This window comes from Bufo bufo, chromosome 6 (assembly GCF_905171765.1).
Source record: "Bufo bufo chromosome 6, aBufBuf1.1, whole genome shotgun sequence".
NCBI classification, from domain to species: Eukaryota; Metazoa; Chordata; class Amphibia; order Anura; family Bufonidae; genus Bufo; species Bufo bufo.
The window spans coordinates 221,339,505-221,358,529 of NC_053394.1; the positions used below are offsets into that span (position 1 = coordinate 221,339,505).

The following is a 19,025-nucleotide window of genomic DNA, read 5'->3' on the forward strand; positions in this document are numbered from 1 at the left end:
TTTTGCGGCAAGGTGACCAAAAATTTGGTTGTTTTAGCACAGTTTTTTAAATTTATTTTTACAGCGTTCACCTGAGGGGTTAAGTAATGTGATATTTTTATAGAGCAGGTTGTTACGGATGCGTCAATACCTCATATATATGCTTTTTCTTATTTATTTAAGTTTTACACAATAATAGCCTTTTTGAAACAAAAAAATGTTTTAGTGTCTCCATAGTCTGAGAACCATAGTTTTTTTTATTTTTCGACCGATTGTATTAGTTAGGGTCACATTTTTTTGTGGGATGAGGTGATGGTTTGATTGGTATTATTTTGGGGGGCATACGCCTTTTGTATCGCTTGGTGTTGCACTTTATGTGATGTTAGGTGACAAAAAATGGCTTTTTTGGCACTGTTTTTATTTTATTTTTTATTACGGTGTTCACATGAGTGGTTAGGTAATGTGATATTTTTATAGAGCTGGTTGTTATGGACGCGACAATACCTAATATGTATACTTTTTTACATTTATTTCACTTTAACACAATAATAGCTTTTTTGAAACAAAAAATTATGTTTTATTGTCTCTATAGTTTTTAAATTTTTGGAGAGATTTTCTTATATAGGGGCTCATTTTTTGCGGGATGAGGTGACGGCTTTATTAGTACTATTTTGTGGGACATATGCCCTTTTTGATCACTTGGTGTTTCACTTTTTGTGATGTAAGGTGACAAAAATGGCTTTTTATTTTTTATATAGTGTTTATCGGGTGGATCATGTGATATATTTATAGAGCCGGCCGTCATGGACACGGCAATACCAAATATGTCTATTTTATTTTATTTTTTCAAATTTTTTCATTTTTTTATTACTTAATTGGGGATTTTTTTTACATGTGGAACCTTTTTATTTAATTTTTTTAACACTTTATTTTTATTTTTTTATTTTACCCTTGCGTCTCCCATAAGGTCATACAAGACCACTATTGATTTCTCCTGTAACTGCGGCTGACATAGTCAGTTACAGGGGAAATATACCCCCCAGAGAGGCTGTACAGCACTATACAACGCTGTACAGCCTCAGTGCAGGGCTGATCGAGGTCTGTGAAAGACCCGACAGCTCCTGCACTCTCCCGGCCCCAGCGGTCACATGACCACCGGGCCGGGACTGGAAGTGCATAGCGCCTTCTGATCTGTATACACAGCACTAGTTGAGCGCTGTGTATACAGAGATCTAGAACGCAGGGACACCTGGGAACTGTCCCTGCCTTCTCTCTGGGTTGCCCTGCTGTCACTGACAGAGGCACCCTTATGGGCAGTCAGGAAGTGGTTAAAATGGTGCTAATTTTACTGAATTCGTCCAAAGCGAACCTGAAAAGATTCAGGTTCACCTGCCTTCTGAAAAATAGCATTATTTAGATCAGACCCAAACTGGTTTGCTCATCCTTAGTTAAGAGATATACTAAGAGGTATAAATATAACATATTTGATTTAATTCATATTTCTAACCCCTGCATATACAAAAAAAAACACGTACTAAACAATAAGAATACAAGAATAAACATGTACTAAAAATTCTTGCAAACAATCACTGTGAAAAAGCAAAGTTTTCATTCTTAATCATGAACCTTACCACATGCAACCTTGGCATCAGGATCTTGCTTCAAATGGGCATCTAGAACAGCATCACTTATCTGATCACAGATCTTGTCTGAAAGAAAAGAAAGCAATAGTTTTAAACTAAATATTTTAAAATGTTATTTTACAATAAAAACCAGGGGTCAGCAACCTTTGCACTCTATCTGCTGTAAAATTTCAACTCCCAGCATGCACAATTACTTGGCTATTCTGGTAAGGCCTATTGCACACGACCGTATGGCTTTTTCAGTGTTTTGCGATCCGTTTTTCACGGATCTGTTGTTCCGTTTTTTGTTTCCGTTGTGTTTCCGTTTCTGTTCCGTTTTTCCGTTCCGTTTTTCCGTATGGCATATACAGTATACAGTAATTACATAGATAAAATTGGGCTGGGCATAACATTTTCAATTGATGGTTCAGCAAAAAATGGAACGGAAACGGAAGACATACGGATGCATTTCCGTATGTGTTCCGTTTTTTTGCGGACCCATTGACTTGAATGGAGCCATGGACTGTGATTTGCGGGCAATAATAGGACATGTTCTATGTTAAACCGGAACGGAAAAACGGAAATACGGAAACGGAATGCATACGGAGTACATTCCGTTTTTTTTGCGGAACCATTGAAATGAATGGTTCTGTATACGGACCGTATACGGAACGCAAAAAACGGCCAGTAAACGGGAAAAAAAAACGTCCGTGTGCAATAGGCCTAACTCCCATAGAAGTGAATGGAGCATCCCTCTTTACTCTGTTTCCTTGACCTTCCACTATGGGAGCCATTAAATTAGACCTTATGCACACAATGGTATTTTGCATTCGTGTCCTATTCACAATTTTTGAGGATCACACATGGACCTATGCATTTCTAAGGGTGAACAAAAAAAAAAAAAAAAGGACAGCCCACGATGTCATCCATATGTCTGTCCTGCAAATTATAGAACATTTATTATCCTTGTCCGTTCTGTGGATGAGAATAGTAATTTCTCCTGATGGGAGTGTCCTGTCTATATGTGATTCTTTTCATGACCGGTCATACACTCTTACCCTTGGAGGGAACATTATAATTTGGAGCATCACAGCAATTGATTAGATTTCAATTTTAGGAATCATAAGAAAAATTGCCAGAACAGTTTTGGAGGGGGCATCTGGATCTCAACAGCTGTCCAGAGGGACGAACGCAGAGGAACTCTGATAGAAGAAACTGGGAACTGCATAAAATCTCCAGTAAGATTATTTCTCTTAGGCCTCCTGCACACGACCGTTTTTTTCCCCCCGTTTACTGGCCGTTTTTAGCGTTCCGTATACGGTCCGTATACGGAACCATTCGTTTCAATGGTTCCGCAAAAAAAACAGAATGTACTCTGTATGCATTCCGTTTCCGTATTTCCGTTTTTCCGTTCCATTTAAAGATAGAATATGACCTATTATTGCCCGCAAATCACGTTCCGTGGCTCCATTCAAGTCAATGGGTCTGCAAAAAAAGGGAACACATACGGAAATGCATCCGTATGTCTTCCGTTTCAATTCCGTTTTTTGCGGAACCATCTATTAAAAATGTTATGCCCAGCCCAATTTTATCTATGTAATTACTGTATACTGTATATGCCATACGGAAAAACGGAACGGAAAAACGGAACAGAAACGGAAACAAAAAATGGAACAACGGATCCGTGAAAAACGGACTGCAAAACACTGAAAAAGCCATATGGTCATGTGCAGGAAGCCTTACTGTTTTACCTGTAGTCACCCAGAGAACTGTTGCCACTAGGGTGGGTGGCGGTGCCACTCAGCCAACCTGATATCACCTTTGGACCCCTAGTGAGCAGATGCCTCACTAGGGGTCCAAGAGCCCTGACCCATGTAAGGACCCTAGGGGTTTCTTACATCAAATGCGCACTTATACCACGACTTATTCAGATCTAGTTGGATTAATTAAGGCTGCTAAGGCAGAACCACTCTTGATACAAATTTAAGGTTTTAAAGCTACTGGACAGAGAACTCGACCAAAAGCAGCAGATTCAGAATTTAGGTTTTGGACTGTTTAAAGAAGTGAATAGAGAAGCAGATAGAAACAGGGATACATGGAGTGCTGGAACTGAGACAGGAGATTAATGAGACAGTGATGGATTTCCATATACAACTCTTTTTTTTTTACATTTTTATTGACAAAAGTTAAATTAATAATGATGTCAAACACTCTCAATGTTAAATACAATGTGCATTTGCATGCCATGCCTTTTGTTCCATATTTCATAATAGACATAGTACACTGCTCAAAAAAATAAAGGGAACACAAAAATAACACATCCTAGATCTGAGTTAATTAAATATTCTTCTGAAATACTTTGTTCTTTACATAGTTAAATGTGCTGACAACAAAATCACACAAAAATTAAAAAATGGAAATAAAATTTTCAACCCATGAAGGTCTGGATTTGGAGTTACACTCAAAATTTACTTGACCAACCGCACCAGCATATGGTCTCACAAGGGGTCTGAGGATCTCATCTCGGTACCTAATGGCAGTCAGGCTACCTCTGGCGAGCACATGGAGGGCTGTGCGGCCCTCCAAAGAAATGCCACCCCACACCATTACTGACCCAATGCCAAACCGGTCATGCTGGAGGATGTTGCAGGCAGCAGAACGTTCTCCACGGCGTCTCCAGACTCTGTCACGTCTGTCACATGTGCTCAGTGTGAACCTGCTTTCATCTGTGAAGAGCACAGGGCGCCAGTGGCGAATTTACCAATCTTGGTGTTCTCTGGCAAATGCCAAACGTCCTGCACGGTGTTGGGCTGTAAGCCCAACCCCCACCTGTGGACGTCGGGCCCTCATATCACCCTCATGGAGTCTGTTTCTGACCGTTTGAGCAGACACATGCACATTTGTGGCCTGCTGGAGGTCATTTTGCAGGGCTCTGGCAGTGCTCCTCCTGTTCCTCCTTGCACAAAGGCGGAGGTAGCGGTCCTGCTGCTGGGTTGTTGCCCTCCTACGGCCTCCTCCACATCTCCTGATGTACTGGCCTGTCTCCTGGTAGCGCCTCCATGCTCTGGACACTACGCTGACAGACACAGCAAACCTTCTTGCCACAGCTCGCATTGATATGCCATCCTGGATAAGCTGCACTACCTGAGCCACTTGTGTGGGTTGTAGACTCCGTCTCATGCTACCACTAGAGTGAAAGCACCGCCAGCATTCAAAAGTGACCAAAACATCAGCCAGGAAGCATAGTAACTGAGAAGTGGTCTGTGGTCACCACCTGCAGAACCACTCCTTTATTGGGGGTGTCTTTGCTAATTGCATATAATTTCCACCTGTTGTCTATCCCATTTGCACAACAGCATGTGAAATTGATTGTCACTCAGTGTTGCTTCCTAAGTGGACAGATTGACTTGGAGTTACATTGTGTTGTTTAAGTGTTCCCTTTATTTTTTTGAGCAGTGTATATAAATATTTTGCCATTAAAATTATTCAGCTAATGCATATCCTCCAACCCGCTATTTCCCTGGTCAACTTAACCTCTGATTGTATGAGCAGATACCCCTCAATTTACTTGACCCAAGTTACCTCGAGCCGTTAATAGGGCCTGACACATTCTTGAGGTTGTATACATAGTGTGTGGCGACTCACACTAAACGCCCCAGACTTAAATTTGTGTGGCTTATTGAGGTGTTTGAATACTAGTATTAGGTATGGTAAGAACTGATTGATTTGTGATTTCCACATATTCAGCATTGGTGTGGACTATACCACCTCAAAGCAATGCATTTCCTTGCCATGAACAAAGCTTCCCTCAGGAATATGGTCATATAGTGATCACAATTCTCTTTGTTCAATATCCCCAACAGGCAGACCTCTGGAATGAAATCCACCCGTGTCGGCAACAAAGAAGAAAGAAAATCAGTAACTTCCTTCCAGAACTTAGCTATTGGATTGCAGCTCCATAGCATATGCCAAAAGTCTGCTTCCAAGTCTCCACATCATGGGCAAATCATAGGAAAAAATGCGTATAGCAGCACAACGAAAAATTAAAGTCTTATCTTGTGGTGGTGCCAGCCGTGTTGGGAGCCAGTCAGAAGTTCCCCCTTGGATGCGTCATATAGAAGAAACCGCAGCACTCTCCTGTCTTCAATTCAGTGGAATTTATTTCACCAGCAAAAAAATGCAATTTTTTTGCTGGTGAAATAAATTCCACTGAATTGAAGACAGGAGAGTGCTGCGGTTTCTTCTATATGACACATCATGGGCAAGCCGTGGATGTGGCTCTGCCTATTCTGAACATCCTAGTTGGTGTTAAATACACTTGATGTATGATATACAGTTGGGTTAGTTTATTATTTACTGCTGGAGATACCTGTAAATGTGATTCTAATAAAGTCGATATGGACTCTTCTGTAAGTGTGGGTATCAGTCTTTTCCATTTTTCACTGGAAGGGGATTTGTCTTGATCTTTGAACCTATTAGATGTGAGTAGATTGTTGACACTAATCCTCTGGGGCCCTGTGTTTTGACAACTCCTATAAGCAGATATTTTGAAATTCTAGTGCTGTTGGCTGGGTACATACTCTGTAGAGCCAACCTAAGTTGTAGATATGAGAAAAAAAGAGAGCGAGGGATATTGTACTTTTTGGACAGAGTTTCAAACATCATTATCATTCCTCCTTGTTCATACACATCACCGAGAGATTTTGCCCCCGCCGCTTTCCAACTGTCTGCTCCCATTACCCCACCTGCATCTGCGGAGTTATTTCCGATACTACGTCAGTAACTTTGGCTAATGTCTTAGCTTCTTTCCATATTGTCTGACCCAATTTGTGTATAGGTAATAGAGTTTTTTTTTATTTTGGGGACCCTTGCAGAATCGACCACAAGGTGCCACATTTTAGGTATAATGCTAGAAAGCTTTCTGAGGTAGGCAAATCTTCTGATGTGTACCATGTAGCAATAAATAGCTTAGTTGGCCAGCTAAATAATATGTATAAAAGTCTGGTAGGGCCATACCTCCTTCTGTTTTGGGACGTTTCAGTGTGTCCAAACTGAGCTTGGCCCGCGACCTTCCCCAAATGAAAGTTCTAGCCATAGAATCTAATTATTTAAAAATCGCTTTTGGTATTTGTGTTTCTGCATGCTGAATGACATAGAGGACTTTGGGGAGTATTATCATTTTAATAAGATTGATGTGCCCCGCCACTGATATGGGAAGCGGCTTCCAGTTGTTATATTTATTCTGTATGTGGTCCATAAAGGGGAGAACATTTAGTACTAAAGCCCGGGAATATTGTTTAGGGATTTTAACTCCTAGATATTTAAATGTGTCTACTACCTTCAGTTGAGCTACATGGGACTGGCCTTTCCAGTCTGATTTACCTAGAGGCATGTAAACAGATTTTTCCCAGTTAATTCTCAGACCTGAATAGTCCCCATACTCATTGGTCAAGGCCGCCGCACCACTGAGGGATGAATCAGGTGATGACATGTACAGAATCATGTCATCAGCATACAATCCAATATGAACTTCTCTCTCTCCCAAGGTCACCCCTTGTATAGCGTTGCTATTTCTTACTCTAATGGCCAGGGTCTCAACTGCCAGGGCAAATAGGAGTGGTGACAGGGGGCAACCCTGCCTTGTCCCTCTATATAGAGGAAATCTTTTTGACAATTCCCCATTTATTAATAGCCTGCTTACCGGATTGCTGTAAAGAATGCTAATCCATTTGAGATACTGTGGACTAAATCCAAAGCCTCGTAGGCATCCCATCAGATACGGCCACTCTATTGAATTGAACGCCTTAAAAGCATCGAGTGAAGGCAAGGCCCAATCCTCATTTAGAGAGTATCCTATCTGCATTACCACCTGGACCCTTCTTATATTCTCAGTGGTGGACTTTCCTGGCATGAATCCTGTTTGGTCTGGGTGAACCAATGACAAGATTACCTGGTTAAGGCAAGTAACCAATATTCTGGTCAAAATTTTGTAATCCACATTTAGCAGAGCTATAGGTCTATAGAAGCCACACTCAAGGGGATTTTTCTCAGGCTTGAGTAATAGAATTACAGTGGCCTCCATAAATGAGTCCGGTAGTTTCATTGTTCCCAGGGAAGATTGGTATGTAGCTAACAGTTGGGGAGCCAGTAACTCTGTATATCTAGTGTACACCTCCTTGAAGAGCCTGTCTGGACCTGGGGATTTCCCATTGTTAAGGTCTGATATGGCCTGTAGCACTTATTCTAGACCAATAGGATGATCTAGCTGGTCCCTTTGTGATGCATTAAGTTTGGGGAGATTATTACCTTATAAATATGATTCAATCTCAGACTCAGATACTGTTATGCTAGATCTATAGAGTTCCTGATAAAACTGTGTAAAAATGTGAATAATTGCCTCCTGTGTGGTGAATTCTTGTCCCGTGTGGTCCCTAATTGCTAGGATTGAAGTGGAGGGTGAGTCGTGTCTAATCAATTGGGTGAGCAGTTTAGCAGACGGATTGCCCAATTCGAAAGCAGTTTGTTTCTGGAAAAATAATTTCCAGTTAGCTTTGTCTTTAAGCACCGCCAGCTATTGTCTACCGCCTGGAGCCACGCTGTCTTGTTGACATCAGTCAGATGACTAATATATTGTTGCTCTAACGCAGTATACTGAGATTCTAACTCTGTTTCGGAGCGCTTAGTGTCCTTTTTAATGTGTGTTATGCCAGAATGCAGTATTCCCCGTAAAAAAGCCTTCAGGGTGCCCACACTAGAGCTAAATTAAGTTCATTAATATGTGCAGAATTCCCGCAGTTGGTATGAAGTTCCATCTGCTGAGCCCATAAGGTTCAACCAGAATGGGTGTATGTTCATCCTGTACATAATTGATGTAGCTCTACGTATTAACATGCCTAGTATTGGGGAGTGGTCTGAAATTCCCCAGAGTAGATATACTATGGATCTAGTATTTAACAGTGTTAACCCATTTCCTAGTATATAGTCTATCCTGGTTAATGAGTCGCAACCCCCACTATGACACGAGTATACCCTAGAACCAGGGTTTTTGGTTCACCATAAATCATACCATCTAAATTCTATTGAGTTTCGAGACAGTACCCGTATTCAAATGTTCTGCTGCATCAATTAGTCGGTCCAGTGAAAGGTCTAATAGCATGTTTAAGTCTCCCATACATATTATTTTTGTATGGGGGTGTGTTGTCGTAAAGGTGGTTGCTAGGTGGATAAGACATACTGTTCATTGTCAATAAGAGCATGAACAAAGGCATATCTCCCGTCTGTATCTGTAACCAGTTCTTTTATCTCCCAGCGTAATTATTTATGTACACTATGTACAGATTTATTAGGCAAATGAGTATTTTGACCACATCATCCTCTTTATGCATGTTGTCTTACTCCAAGCTGTATAGGCTCGAAAGCCTACTACCAATTAAGCATATTAGGTGATGTGCATCTCTGTAATGAGAAGGGGTGTGGTCTAATGACATCAACACCCTATATTAGGTGTGCATAATTATTAGGCAACTTCCTTTCCTTTGGCAAAATGGGTCAAAAGAAGGACTTGACAGGCTCAGAAAAGTCAAAAATAGTGAGATATCTTGCAGAGGGATGCAGCACTCTTAAAATTGCGAAGCTTCTGAAGCGTGATCATCGAACAATCAAGCGTTTCATTCAAAATAGTCAACAGGGTCGCAAGAAGCGTGTGGAAAAACCAAGGCGCAAAATAACTGCCCATGAACTGAGAAAAGTCAAGCGTGCAGCTGCCAAGATGCCACTTGCCACCAGTTTGGCCATATTTCAGAGCTGCAACATCACTGGAGTGCCCAAAAGCACAAGGTGTGCAATACTCAGAGACATGGCCAAGGTAAGAAAGGCTGAAAGACGACCACCACTGAACAAGACACACAAGCTGAAACGTCAAGACTGGGCCAAGAAATATCTCAAGACTGATTTTTCTAAGGTTTTATGGACTGATGAAATGAGAGTGAGTCTTGATGGGCCAGATGGATGGGCCCGTGGCTGGATTGGTAAAGGGCAGAGAGCTCCAGTCCGACTCAGACGCCAGCAAGGTGGAGGTGGAGTACTGGTTTGGGCTGGTATCATCAAAGATGAGCTTGTGGGGTCTTTTCGGGTTGAGGATGGAGTCAAGCTCAACTCCCAGTCCTACTGCCAGTTTCTGGAAGACACCTTCTTCAAGCAGTGGTACAGGAAGAAGTCTGCATCCTTCAAGAAAAACCTGATTTTCATGCAGGACAATGCTCCATCACACGCGTCCAAGTACTCCACAGCGTGGCTGGCAAGAAAGGGTATAAAAGAAGAAAATCTAATGACATGGCCTCCTTGTTCACCTGAACTGAACCCCATTGAGAACCTGTGGTCCATCATCAAATGTGAGATTTACAAGGAGGGAAAACAGTACACCTCTCTGAACAGTGTCTGGGAGGCTGTGGTTGCTGCTGCACACAATGTTGATGGTGAACAGATCAAAACACTGACAGAATCCATGGATGGCAGGCTTTTGAGTGTCCTTGCAAAGAAAGGTGGCTATATTGGTCACTGATTTGTTTTTGTTTTGTTTTTGAATGTCAGAAATGTATATTTGTGAATGTTGAGATGTTATATTGGTTTCACTGGTAAAAATAAATAATTGAAATGGGTATATATTTGTTTTTTGTTAAGTTGCCTAATAATTATGCACAGTAATAGTCACCTGCACACACAGATATCCCCCTAAAATAGCTAAAACTAAAAACAAACTAAAAACTACTTCCAAAAATATTCAGCTTTGATATTAATGAGTTTTTTGGGTTCATTGAGAACATGGTTGTTGTTCAATAATAAAATTAATCCTCAAAAATACAACTTGCCTAATAATTCTGCACTCCCTGTATTAGCAGGGACACCCCCTGGAAAAGGGAGTATGATAGGAGTGAGGAAGTATGATGAGCAGTGTACCCATGACCTCTTTACGGTCCCAGGTGTATTAGGAAGCAGATGTGTCTCCTGAAGACATAGAATTTGTGGACTGAAGTGTCTAATAGAGGCAAACACCATAAATCTTTACTGTGGGGTGCCCAATCCCCTGACATTCCATGATAGGATTTTCAAATCAGCCATGAAGCCATAAGTGAACTCATGATATCAGGAGTTGGACTTCCTGCAAAGGCTGTATTGGCATGTGTAGAAGTTTTACTAACAGTAGATAACCTAGAAAACTGTGAACAAATGAAACAACCTATGTTTGCATACCTTAGAAACTTGTAAACTGATTAATATCTTCTGGTTTAACCTGTTTCTAGACAGATTATTGTCCAGTGATACCAGGGTGCCTCTGTCTGCGATGTTAGGACAGCGGCATGCTGGCTGTGGCCACTACTATGTTAAATTGCATAAACACTGCTCGTGTCTCCCAACCACATTATCATATGTGCACATGGGTGCAGCTAAAACACAAGTTAACTTGAAGGAATGAATGAATAACTTATATAGCGCTACAATTGCAAACTAAATCGCCTCAAGGTGCTTTTGCAGCCCTTGACCGCCTGTGCTTTCAGAAGAGGTGGGTCTTGAGCTTCTTCCTGAAGGCTAGATGGTTTTCTTCTGAGCGGATCTCCGCAGGTAGAGTGTTTCATAGCCGGGGTCCTTGAACTGCGAACCTTCGTTCCCTTTTGACTTGTAGCAGGACTTGGGGATATGGAGGAGGTTGTGGTTAGCTGACCGGAGGGGGCGACCTGGGGTTTAGTGCTTTATTTTTTCGCAGAGGTATTGGGGTGCTTTCCCTTGTGTACATTTATGGGTGAGGCAGAGGGTTTTGAATTTGATCCGATCCTTCACGGGTAGCCAATGGAGGGTCTTCAAGGACGAAGTAATAGATTCCCAGTTTTTTTTCCAGTTATCAGTCTGACAGCTGTGTTCTGGACAACTTGTAAACGTGAAATTTGGTATTTGGGAAGTCCTGGATAGAGGGAGTTTGCGTAGTCCAGTCGGGAATTGATGGTTATTCCAACTACTGCTGCTGCGTCTCCTTCAGGGATGAAGGGAATGAGTCTGCGCAGCAGGCGAAGAAGATGATGGAATCCACTGACTACTGATCCTATTTGTGCATCCATTGTCATGTCTGAGTCAAAGATGACTCCGAGGTTTTTGACTTTGGTGCTGGGAGTAATGGTTTGTCCGAGGATGGTGGGGAGCGTGCATGTCATGCTAGAGTTTTTGTTTCGGTTTGCATGAAGGAAGATGAGTTCTGTTTTGGAACCGAAAGGGTTCATCTTATCCTAGCCAGTCCATGAGCACCGGCCGATGATCTGTTTGTAGGTTCTATAAGGGCTCTCAGCGTCTTGGTGATCTTCTCCTCATAGCAAGCCATTCATCAACTTCTCCCGGGGAGGTAAAAAATACCGCTCTGTCGCCGTTCACCACTCATAGTTTCGCAGGGTATCCCATCGAGTATGATATGTTGTCTTCTCTCAGTCGTCGCTTCACATCCATAAAGGTAGCCCTTTGTTTCTGTAATTCCATTGAAAAGTCTGGGAATATGTACACTCTAGAGTCATATTTCATTTCCTGTTTTCTCCTGGCAAGAGCCAATATCTTTTTCTCTGTCCTTGCAGTTGAGGAATCTTGTGAGCATGGGCCCAGGCGGAGCTCCAGGTGGGGGTGGTCTTGCTGGTACTCTATGAGCCCTTTCCACTGCAAAAACCGACGAGAAATTAGCATCTGGAAAAAGTTCTATCATCCACGATTCAATAAATTACTCTGGTTTGCAGCCTTCCGCTTTTTCAGGTAATTCGATGATTCTGATGTTGTTTCTGCAGAGCCTGTTTTCTAGGTCGTCTGTTTCCAGAGCTCCGCCTTGGTGTTAAGCTCAGAAATGGATCTAGGAACCATGCCATTGGTGTCCTCTATTTGTGATATACGCTCTTCCACATGTTGAACTCTTTCACGCAGGTTGTGCATATCTTGTTGTAAGAGACTTTTTGGAAACCAACCTTGCCCCAGGATTATGGGCCCTCTCATCAGCCCATGCTAAACTTAAGCCCCATGGCGATTTGACTGTGTTTGTGGCATCTGAACGCTGTTCGGATATATTGAGCGCTCAGATCCAAGCCATCTGGGGATAAGTTGAATGTGGGGGTTCTGTTCAGTTTGATAGGAGTTATGTATTTTTGTGTAGTTTTGCTGTTGTGGATAGAGGTATTTTCTGTACCTAGTTGGCTTACCACACCCAGTTAAGCCAATTATCTCACACAGAAAAGCCATGCTTCCTTTGGTCACAAAGGACTTTTACTAACTTTTGAACCCCTGGTCTAATTCGTGCCATTTTTGGATATGTTAAATGTCTATGTTTACTGTAATGGTTGTGACATTGTATATTTGAATAGTGATTTCTGTCCTGTTGTCCCCACGTGTACAATGGCGATGTCCCTTTGTCCTGAGAGATAATTGAATTACTCCTCGGTTGTCTCCAGGGCAGAGAGGAGGAAACCAGGATGCATTGTGGGGATGTATTGTGTCTGTGTATCCTGAATTGCTGCTTATCTGTCCTGTGTCACAGTCTTCCATCTGGTCCCCCTAGGGGAGTGTCCACCAGATGGGGACCTGCATAAATAGGGGCGGGTAGCCCTCAGTAAAGAGAGATTCTGTCCACTGCTTTACCCTCAACACAGAGCTTGGTCTAGTTCTTGGGGGGATTCACTGTATGCTTTTAGAGACTGATTGCTAGGAGTGTAAGCCGCTTGGGTGCGTTTCCTATTCGTCTGCTAGCAGCTATTCGTGAGGTTCCATTCAGAGTTTGGAGCATTCCCTTGTATGCCATTCGGAAGTTTGGTGTTATGTAAGTAGCTGTTTTAACCCCTTTTATGCCCGGGGTGCCGTTACAGAGACCCAGATCAATTTTGACTTCGTCCAGTTTCCCTGTCAGAGACGTTTTTACATGCAGTAATGGCTTCTAACACTTGAGCTGTTACTTGCTTGAGAGTGGGCTCTTCTTGGGCTTCTTCAGGCGCATTTGCAGATGTTGTTGTATCTGAAGTAGTACTGGCTCTAGTATGCATATTCCTCTGCGGTAGGGGTGACCGCAAATTCTCTACAAGTTGTCTGGCAAATTCTTTCATTTGTCTGCAGTACTGGATGCCTTTTGTGGCTCCATTGTTATGCTCAGTAGTGAAGTAATAGACAGCAAGTATGACGGTCTCTGGAGCTGGTATCTGCCCTTGTGCACCCTTATAAACTGTTTAATTGCCCAGTGGGCCTGGCAGGTTTACTTATATGGAGCCGATTTGTTCTCCTGTGAGCTTGTCTTGCCTATATAAGCTGTGATTTAGCCCTTGGTTTAGGGGTATAAGGCTCAATGGTGTTTCACAATGTAAGGGTATCAGGGGGAGTTGCATTGATCAACTGCTGCGCTGGTCAGGGCTCTTCTCTCCTCCCTGTACCCATAGGCAGCTTGCAATATGGCCGCTTGGCGGAGAAGTTGTGCGACGTATACAAGTGCCCTGTCTTCCTCTGCAGGGGCGCCTGGGGTGTCACCTGGGCTCACTCCTCTCTTTCAGACCCTCTGCCTGCAGCTCCTTCTAACCTTTTCCTCTGCTCCTCTCTTCAAAGCGCACGCCTGGCAGCGCTTAGTGTGTCTGCGACTCTACCTCTCTCCTTCTCCTAGCTCACCAGTCCCGGCTCTGCACGATCCGGCTTCAGCTCAGCTCGTCACTCCGGTCTCCTTGTCTCCAAGTTAGTGCAGTGTACCCTCAGCTGTCTCTCTTTGAGCAGTTGGGGACCTTTTCCCGCTAAGCATTCGCAGGATTTATCCTTGTAGTGCCACGCTGGCTCAGAGCTTCTTCTTCTTGTATTACTCATACAGCCAATGCATTCCAATACAGAAGTATTGGAATGCATTGAAAGGGGATTAGACCCCCAAAAGTTGAAGTTCCAAAGTGGGACAAAAAATAAGGTGAAAAGAAAAGTTAAAAAAATAAAGTTTTCCCCCCAAAAAATTAAAAGTTTCAAGTAAAAATAAACAAAAACGTCATATTAGGTATCGCTGCGTCCATATCGACCGGCTCTATAAGCATATCACATGACCTAACCCCTTAGATGAACACCGAAAAATATAAAAAATAGAAACTATGCTAAATAAACAATTTTTTTGTCACCTTACATCACAAAAAGTGCAACAGCAAGCGATCAAAAAGGCGTATGCCCACTAAAGTAGTACCAATCTAACCATCACCTCATCCCGCAAAAAAATGAGCCCCTACCTGAGACAATCGGCCCAAAAATAAAAAAAACTATGGCTCAGAATATGGAGACACTAAAACATCATTTTTTTGTTTTAAAAAAGCTGTTATTGTGTAAAACTTACATAAATAAATAAAAAGTATACATATTAGGTATTGACGCGTCCGTATCGACCGGCTCTATAAAAATATTACAAGAACTAACCCCTTAGATAAACACCGTAAAAAATTAAAAATAAAAACTGTGCTAAATAAACAATTTTTTTGTCACCTTACATCACAAAAAGTGTAATAGCAAGCGATCAAAAAGTCATATGCACCCCAAACTAGTGCCAATCAAACCGTCATCTCATCCCGCAAAAAATTAGACCCTACCTAAGATAATCGCCCAAAAACTGAAAAAAATATGGCTCTCAGGATATGGAGACACTAAAACATGATTTTTTGGTTTCAAAAATGATATTATTGTGTAAAACTTACATAAATAAATAAAAAGTATACATATTAGGTATCGCCGCGTCCATAATAACATGCGCTATAAAAATATCACATGACCTAACCCCTCAGGTGAATAACGTTAAAAAAAAAAAAAAGTGTAAAAAAAGACATTTTTTGTCACCTTACATCACAAAAAGTGTAATAGCAAGCAATTAAAAAGTCACACGCACCCCAAAATAGTGCCAATCAAACCGTCTTCTCATCCCACAAAAATCATACCCTACCCAAGATAATCGCCCAAAAATTGAAAAAACTATGGCTCTCAGACTATGGAAACACTAAAACATGATTTTCTTTTGTTTAAAAAATGAAATCATTGTGTAAAACTTACATAAATAAAAAAAAGTATACATATTAGGCATCGCTGCGTCGGTGACAACCTGGTCTATAAAAATACCACATGATCTAACCTGTCAGATGAATGTTGTAAATAACAAAAAATAAAAAATGGTGCCAAAACAGCTATTTCTTGTTACCCTGCCTCACAAAAAGTCTAATATAGAGCAACCAAAAATCATATGTACCCTAAAATAGTACCAAAAAAACTGCCACCCTATCCTGTAGTTTCTAAAATGGGGTTACTTTTTTGGAGTTTCTACTCTATGGGGTGCATCAGGGGGGCTTCAAATGGGACAGGGTGTCAAAAAACCAGTCCAGCAAAATCTGCCTTCCAAAAACCGTATGGCATTCCTTTCCTTCTGCGCCCTGCCGTGTGTCCGTACAGCATTTTATGACCACATATGGGGTGTTTCTGTAAACTAAAGAATCAGAGCTTGTATCTCTATTTTCCATTAATTCTTGTGGAACACCTAAAGGGTTAACAAAGTTTGTAAAAATCAAATTTAAATACCTTGAGGGGTGTAGTTTCTATAATAGGGTCATTTTTGGGTGGTTTCTATTATGTAAGCCTCACAAAGTGACTTCAGACCCAAACTGGTACTTGAAAAGTGGGTTTTCTAAAAATTTCAGAAAATTTCAAGCTTTGCTTCTAAACTTCTAAGCCTTGTAAAATCCCCAAAAAATAAAATGTCATTCCTAAAATGATCCAAACATGAAGTAGACATATGGGGAATGTAAAGTAATAACTATTTTTGGAGTTATTACTATGTATTATAGAAGTAGAGAAATTGAAACTTGTAAAATTGCAAATTTTTCCCAATTTTTGGCAAATTTGGTATTTTTTCATAAATAAAAAAGATTTTTTTTTACTCCATTTTACCAGTGTTATGAAGTACAATATGTGACGAAAAAACAATCTCGGAATGGCCTGGATAAGTCAAAGCGTTTTAAAGTTATCACCACATAAAGTGACACTGTTCAGATTTGCAAAAAATGGCCTGGTCCTTAAGGTGAAAATGAGCCCGGTCCTTGAGGAGTTAAATGAACTATTAATACCTCTGCATGGTGAATTCATGAATATTAGACCTCAGTGTTTCCATACTCAAACTTTGTCAGTACTCTAAGGGAATAGAGGAACACAAAAAGAAAAAAGAAAAGTCAGCCTCAGGCATTTTGGTTACTCCAGAGTCAGACTCCTCTAAACAGCCTATATGTAAGGGATTTGTACAACAGCTTTGGGGAAGTAGATGACCCAGAAACTCTAATGCTTCTAAAGCTTGTTATTTTTGTGGGAAAGAAGATCATTTTATGCAGGCGTGTCCAGTGCTTAGAAGGCTGCAATCTCAGCAGCCTCTGGACTCACAATAGGAGATTGGCATTCCAATGTTAGAACCTGTCCCAATTCAGGCAATACAAGTAGCTGCACAATCAGCGCCTTGTGCATTTATCAATACTGAGTTTTTCTGGGGCCTGGATGTTGTCTTGTAGTCACTGGAGCAAACCTTTCAGTATTGCAGAAGAAGGTAGTACCTGAAGCTTCAATATCAATGTGACATATGTGAAAGAGACAAGTCTCTCTGGAACTACCATACATATGAAGGAAACTATACCCATTTCTGTTCACATAGTTGAGACTGAGGAGGTTGTTTTTAATAGACAGTCAATTTAATAGGAGCAGATGCATTGTCAGCCATGCATGCTATAATCAGATATGGTCCAGAGGATGGATCAGTGATTGTAACAAGTTCTCAATCATCAGAGCAATTGCAGATCATGTACATTGCATTTGCACAGCTCCTACAAGGTGGCAAGTCTAAAAATCCAATTATTTCAGCTTTGCAGGAGGTTCCTGATAGTTTTTGGGCCAAAGATAAGACTGATGTAGGTAGAATGTTCCCCCTGCAAAAGTCACTGTTATACTTGGCAGTTCACCAGTAAGTTTAAAACAATACTCTCTTAGTTGGGCTCCACTTCATGGATTAGAAAAACAAATCCAAGCTTATCTGGACATGGGAGTCATGAGAAAATATGTATCACCGTACTATACATCATTCTTCCCAGTGAAGAAAAGGAATGCGAAGGGGGAGCCTGTTACCTATCACATAGTACACGATCTTGGGGCTATAAATTCTATCACTGTAGCTGACACTCCTGGGATGCCCAACCCCCACACTCTTGTCACTCTTCGGTGTGGAAAGGAAACACCACACTGAGAATAGGAGGGAAGGGGGGAACAGGGAATCAGGCCTGAGAACTAGGGAAGGAAAATGGCCACCTCCTAGTGAAAACCCTAACCTAAATCCTGACAGACTACCAGTATGAACAGACCCCAAAGGTAGGTGAGTTCATACGTAGGAATACCTAGAGTCCTATCAAGCCCTATAGGACCCATGTACTAATGGCAAAAGGAAGGACGAACAGGAGTCTCCTTCAGGCCTAATGCAAACAATAGGGAAATGCAACGCAAGGAACACAAACAAAATACAAAAGGGAAAGGAAAGACTTAACTTCAAAGGAGCAATGGAAGCACCAGGAACTCAGCCGAGATCTAACCACAATCTATCCAAAGGTCCAAACAGAAGCTATAAACAGCACAGCATTGTGGGAAAGGTAACTATAAATAAAGAATGTTAAATGACCCTAATAGCCACACCTGGGGAAAGAAGGTGTGGCAAGCACCAGAAACAACACAGACGTCATTTGATCCAAACGGAAAACATGTCAGATCAAGCCACGTGTTGACAGTCTCACCGATCTGCTCCCGGTACTGGAATGTCTTCTTTTGTCCATCGCACCATGTGCTCAGTTGTTTACAGTCATTGATTTGTCAAATGGTTTCTTCTCTGTCCCCGTACATGACCATAGCAAGTAATTTTTTTTTTTTTACATAAGATTGAGAAAAGAGATGAGCGAATCGAAGTTGACGAAGTGGAGTTCGATCTGAATTTCAGGAAAAATTTGATTCGTCCTGAAGTCGAATTTCCTTGTGGTTTGTGGTAACGAATTGCATTTTTTCTAAAATGGCTGCTGTACATGTTACAAAGTGAAAGTAAGAAGTCCGGGGGATTACAGGGAGCACCCACAATGCCATACATGCAGCCATTCAGCAGATAGCCAGCCCCTGTGATGTCACAGCCCTATAAAATGCCATTTTAAAGTGAACTTAGTGCAGGGAGAGACGTTAGAGGCACTAGGAACAGTGCTAGCAAAGACTTTATTCAAAAAAATAACTACTGAGCAGTTCAGGGAAAGATTATTCATAATGTAGGGAAAGGATAGAGAGGCATTATCCACACTGTAGGGAGAGAACAGGGTCCAATAGGAGAGTGCTAAAGCCTGGGTAATAGGAGCAATT

At 41.6% G+C, this 19,025-nt stretch overlaps 1 protein-coding gene across 1 annotated transcript in view; it reads right to left on the reverse strand.

Moving 5' to 3' along the window:
• Positions 1-19,025, reverse strand: part of MAT1A (methionine adenosyltransferase 1A) — a 177,918-nt gene that overhangs the window by 87,548 nt on the left and 71,345 nt on the right. The window contains exon 2 of the mRNA XM_040436623.1: positions 1,611-1,688. Coding sequence (XP_040292557.1) covers positions 1,611-1,688 — 78 coding nt within the window. The remainder of the gene's footprint in view (positions 1-1,610; positions 1,689-19,025) is intronic.